The following is a 5,479-nucleotide window of genomic DNA, read 5'->3' on the forward strand; positions in this document are numbered from 1 at the left end:
TCTAGTCTTGACCTTACAATGAGCCATCATCTTAGGTGAGTCACTTGGTCCCTAGGAAGTTGGATTTTGTTAAATATACAAAATTAATGATTTATTAGGGATTTTTCCAAATTTTCTATTCCATCATTCATCTTATTTTTTGGTTTTCTTGCTTTGCCCCTCTTTTTGAGTAGGAGGGTAAAGGAAGTCACATCTCCGCTTCTCGTTTGTAGAATAGGAAAAGCTTATCTAAACGGGTATTTGTGACATGGGCCCATGATGAGGGAGTTAGGTAACCCAGCGGCTAAAAGCTTTCTAGTCGGCTTTGTGTTGACCAGGCTGACATGTGTTCCTATGATCTGCCATGAAGTGGATTTTATATTAACTGGCCTTCAAGAATATTCCACAGAGGGGGCCTCTGCCCCGTTTGAAACCTGCCTTCCTGCAGCTCTCCTGGGCCTCGTCCTTCCCCTTCAGCTCCCAAGGACAAAGGTCCTGGGGCACAGGGTTCAGCCGGGGCTGCTCCTTGTCTCCATCTCCATAGACACTCTCCTTAAATGCACTCATACGTGAAGGCTCTAAACAGCATCTGTGCGATGCAGAGGAGGCCACAGTCCTACCTCCAGCTCAGACATCTCCCCGCAACTCTGGATTTCTGCGTCTGCCTGTCCTCCTGACGTTTCCACTCACTCCAACCCAGCCTCACCCAGCCAGACCTCTTCACTTCCTACCCCACACCCTCTCCAACCCCTCCTCTTCCCTCCCCAGCTTAATAAACAGCACTGGCAGCCACCCAGCTTCCCAGCCAAGACCTAAACCTTCCTGATTTCTTCTCTTTTTCTGGCCCCACATGCAGCCAGTGGGCAGATTAGAACACACATCACATCTCTCCCCTTCTCGTGGCCTCCATGTCCCCACCTTGGCTACTTCCTAATATCTCTTGCCCCACTGCCTGATACCCCTGCATCCTTTACCTGACTACAATCCAAGCCCCACACAGCAGGCAGTGACTTTTTTTAAAAAGCAAAAACCAGATTTCATCACCCCCATCTGAAAACCTCCCGGTGTCTGAAACCCAAACTCCATGGCCAGGCTCACAAAAGCCTGTCCTGCTCAGCCCTGCCTCCCTCCCTGGCATCCCGGGCCCCACGCCCCGCCGACCAGCTGGCCACCTTGGGTCCTAACCTGGAGCTTCTTTCATCTGTTGTTCCCACTGCCTGGCTCCTCCCCCTGGTACAGGTCTCACCCTGAACGTCTCCTCTGAGACACTCTGCTGACCATTCAGGCTGAAGTGGGCCAGGTTCTCTCTGCCACACCACCCTTAGTTCTCTGCACCTCAGTTATCACCGCCAGATCATTTTCTTGTTTATGTGTTGTCTTCCCCACCAGGATGCGGGCATGCTCACCTCTGCAGCCTCAGAGCCCACTCGGGACAGTGGCTGGTCCCTAGGAGTGCTCAGGAAACACTCACGGGGCCCCAGTGATGGGACACTGGCAGGGCTTCCTCTGGGAGCAATAGCCCAGGGGCAGAGGGGGGACAGAGGCCAGCGCCAGGGGTCTCGCCCTGCACTGCTGGGAATAACCCTGCCGCAGTCACGCAGGATGGCTCTTCTAACTACCATCCATAGAAAGCACCACAGACCTCGCACCCAATGTGAAGGGGCAGGTGGCACGTGGATACTGAGAATGACCCCCAAACCGACTTGCCTCACCCCACCCCCTGCCCACGAGGGCACTCAGAGGACCTGTGCTGCATCTCAGCTCAGCTTCCCAGCTTTTCCGAGCATCTCTCCAGGAAGAGCCAGGGATGCCCTTTCTGATAAACTGGGGTAGGATCTGTCCTCCTTCCCTGCCTGCATCCATCGGGGACTTCAGTCACTTCAGTTCCCACCCTCTGGGCTGATTCTGGCTTGGTGGTGGCTGTTACCCACCAGGATCACCAACCAGGAGTGGAGGGGGCATGGGAGCTGCTGGGCTGTGGGGGTCCTGGGGAAGACCAAGGCCAACATCTCCCCTTCCTCCAGCCTCCACGGCTCCCCTTGGGACAGAGGGTCACCTCCTGCCTGCCCTAGTCTCCCCTGGCCTCTCTGCTTACCGTCCTCCATTACCCCTCCATGGTCCACTGTTGCCTTCTTCCTAGAAAGCATCCCTACTCTTGTCTCTGCCTCTTATGAATAGAATGACACATATTTCCTGCTCATTCTCTGTCATTATTAAATCACAGTTCTGGACGGGGGAGGGAGGTGTCATTTTCTTAAGTCTTCCTGTTTTCGTGACCAGAGCTACCAGTGGAAGGCTTACCGCCATTTCCCTGTCACTTACAAAAGGCCATTCAGTTGCCCTCCAATGCATGCTTCCCTGATTAAAAATGATTTGGAGCATCTTTCCTTTGCTTTTTAACCTTGTGATTTTCCTGTCCTGTAAAATGCCTGAACAGATACTTTGCCCTTTTTTCCATCTGGGCTTTTCTTGGTTTCTGTTGATTTGGAAGAGTTCCCTGCATATTGTTCCTTGAAATTGGTGAGATTCCCCCCAGAATGTCATCTGACTGTGGGTGCTATCCAAGGTCACCTTCATTGAACAGAAATTCTTAATTCTGATGTGATCAAATTCTTTCTTTTTTTTTGTCTTATAATTTGTGCTCGTCAGGTTCATTTAAGTCCTTCCTACAGCTAAACCTTCTTCAATTAACTTTATAATTTTATCTTTCACATTTAAGTCTTTTTAACCTCTGTATGTGGTGTTTGGTATAGATCCATTTTCCTTTTTCTCTATATTCAAATTTCCCTCTATGGAGAGTTTCTATATAGAAACTTTCCTTATCGATTTGTGGTTCCACCTTAACGTATATTAAGCTCCTGTCCTATGGAAGTCTGTTTCGGAGCTCCTTCTTCTATGCTGTGGGTCCATTTGTCTGTACTTGCACAAGACCACAATTTTTAATCACTAGAGATTTGTGGTATGCCTTAATATCTGGCAAAGTAACTTTACACTGACAGCTAGATCTTTAAAGAGATTATTTAATAACTCTATCTCACCATGCACAAGGCAATGTAATAATCCCAATGATATACACACCTATTCTAATATAAAATGGTCACTTCCTATTTTTGTTGAGTGCCCATTGTTACTGGTATATGATGGGGGGGATGGGAGAAAACTATAAATGATAAATGATTGCTTCATTCACTCACCAAATATTTATTAAGCACCTACTAAGTGCTAGCTGGCATTGTTCTAAAGGCTGGGGATGGAGCAGTGAACACAAACCAAAAAAGAAACCCTGCCTTCATGGAACTTACATCTGAGTAATGGAAATCAGGAAATCATTTCAACAGCCTCTCCTCCCCCTAGCCTGCTGGCTAGGGAATGTCCCTTCCCTGGGTGTCCTGGGTAAGAACCTACTCTGGCTTTTTGAGTGAGTGTTTCATGAGAAGAGAGACCATTTTAACCTGCAAGTAAATAAAATGTTATTGCTTCTCTTAGGGTTTATAAGCAACCCAGATCTATGAATTAATTTACTCAAGATTTAATTTAAAAATAAAAATCAATGTTATTTAGGTTCATTGAAATAACAGCTAATTTCTTTTCTCTCCAGAGTTTAGTCATTGTTCTGATATTGAATAAAGATCTGCAAAAATGAAGATTAAAAATACTGCTGTTATGAATCTTTTAAATGATAATACAATCTAGTTATGTTCATTATGTTTTTTTCATACTGAAAATGAGACTATTGGGCTTCCCTGGTGGCACAGTGGTTGAGAGTCCGCCTGCCGATGCAGGGGACACGGGTTCGTGCCCCGGTTAGGGACGATCCCACATGCCGCAGAGCGGCTGGGTCCGTGAGCCATGGTCGCTGAGCCTGCGCGTCTGGAGCCTGTGCTCTGCAACGGGAGAGGCCACAGCAGTGAGAGGCTTGTGTACTGCAAAAAGAAAAAAAAAAAAAAAAAAAAAAGAGACTATCCCTGAAAACAGCAACTTGGGACTAAAAGAAATTTACACAAATTCAGATCTGCACTCTCCTTCTCATCCCAGGGCGAGGAGTAACACAGGAGGATGCAGTTCATCCTAGATGCATGCACAGGCTTTGCTGGGGGCCTCTCCTAGCCAGTGGGTGTTCCCAAGATACCTGAGGTTTCCAGTCTACCAGACGCTCAGAGGGAGGAGGGCTGACTGCAGTTTTTAGCACCACGGTGGTTTCACTGCATTTGCTCAGAACAGTATCGTAACATGGGGCTCAGACACCCTCAGGGGTTCAGCCAGAGAGCCGACCTGGGGGAGATAGGTTTACTATGCTCCACAGAGGCTTTAGAGTGAGGGAGAGCTGAGGTAGGAGGAGGAGGAGCTATGACACACACAGTTATGGACTGGCTGATCTCTCCAGTATTTCTGAGAGGGGACAACAGTGGGCTGGGATTCCTGTTAACTTCCTATGTCCTCCCAGGCAGGTCCCACAGAGGGTGCCTCCTCACACGCCTTTATAGAGCACTGGGGTTGGGAGCACAGCTGGGCAACGTGGGGCATATTTTGACCTCTCTGTACTCGTAGGTAAGCCTCCTAGGGCACACAGAATTCTGAATGCAGCCAGTGGTGCTAAGTGCTTTCCCCTGCATGGAGCTTCGAGCTCTTCCATCTTTCTCCAAGCCTGGCACCTGGGCAAATGCTTTAACAGTCTTGTTCCCGAAACCCTCAAGATAACCCCATGAGGACGGTGCATCATTCACATTTCACTGAAGGCTGAGATGAGTCTTGGAAAGCCTGCACAAAATGCAACAAGAGCGTCTCTTCCTTGTGGCGGCCGCTAGAGAGCAGAGTACGAACTGCGGCAACCGGAGTCATGGCAGGACAGGCATTTAGAAAATTTCTTCCCCTCTTTGACCGAGTATTAGCTGAAAGAAGTGCAGCCAAAACTGTAACCAAAGAAGGCATTATGTTTCCAAAACAATCACAAGGAAAAGTATTGCAAGCAACGGTAGTAGCTGTTGGATCGGGCTCCAAAGGAAAGGGTGGAGAGATTCAACCAGCTGGTGTGAAAGTCAGAGATAAAGTTCTTCTCCCAGAATATGGAGGCACCAAAGTAGTTCTAGACGACAAGGATTATTTCTTATTTAGAGATGGTGACATTCTTGGAAAACACGTTGACTAAAATAAGTCACTACTGAAATGGCATCACGTGAAGCTAGCTGCCCATTCCACTGAAGTTCTGAAATCTTTCATCATGTAAATAATTTCCATGTTTCTCTTTTATAATAAACTAATGATATCCAAACTAATGAAAAAAAAAGGCCACAAGATTCAGAGCAGGGACTGTAACCGAGCAGGACCCCATGGGGCCTTTGCTGAATAGACACCCTCCACCCCCATGTCCTCTGCCTGTCTCTTGTCTGCAGAAAAGCCTTAGCTTCTTAGGTCTTCCCTGATTTCCAAAGAGTAAATTTAATCAGAGAAGTGAAAAAAATGCAGAAAGAAAGGAAACAGTTAAGCAAACCAAAATAATAAT

At 47.5% G+C, this 5,479-nt stretch overlaps 1 protein-coding gene across 1 annotated transcript; it reads left to right on the plus strand.

Moving 5' to 3' along the window:
- Positions 1-4,816: 4,816 nt before the first annotated feature.
- LOC307049864 (10 kDa heat shock protein, mitochondrial-like) lies at positions 4,817-5,125 on the plus strand (the record flags this gene model as incomplete). Its single annotated transcript, XM_079699541.1, has 1 exon — positions 4,817-5,125. One exon carries the CDS (start codon positions 4,817-4,819, stop codon positions 5,123-5,125), a length of 309 nt encoding a protein of 102 aa, XP_079555667.1.
- Positions 5,126-5,479: the final 354 nt, after the last annotated feature.

The sequence above is a fragment of the Hyperoodon ampullatus genome (genome assembly GCF_949752795.1).
Source record: "Hyperoodon ampullatus genome assembly, chromosome: 3".
NCBI classification, from domain to species: Eukaryota; Metazoa; Chordata; class Mammalia; order Artiodactyla; family Ziphiidae; genus Hyperoodon; species Hyperoodon ampullatus.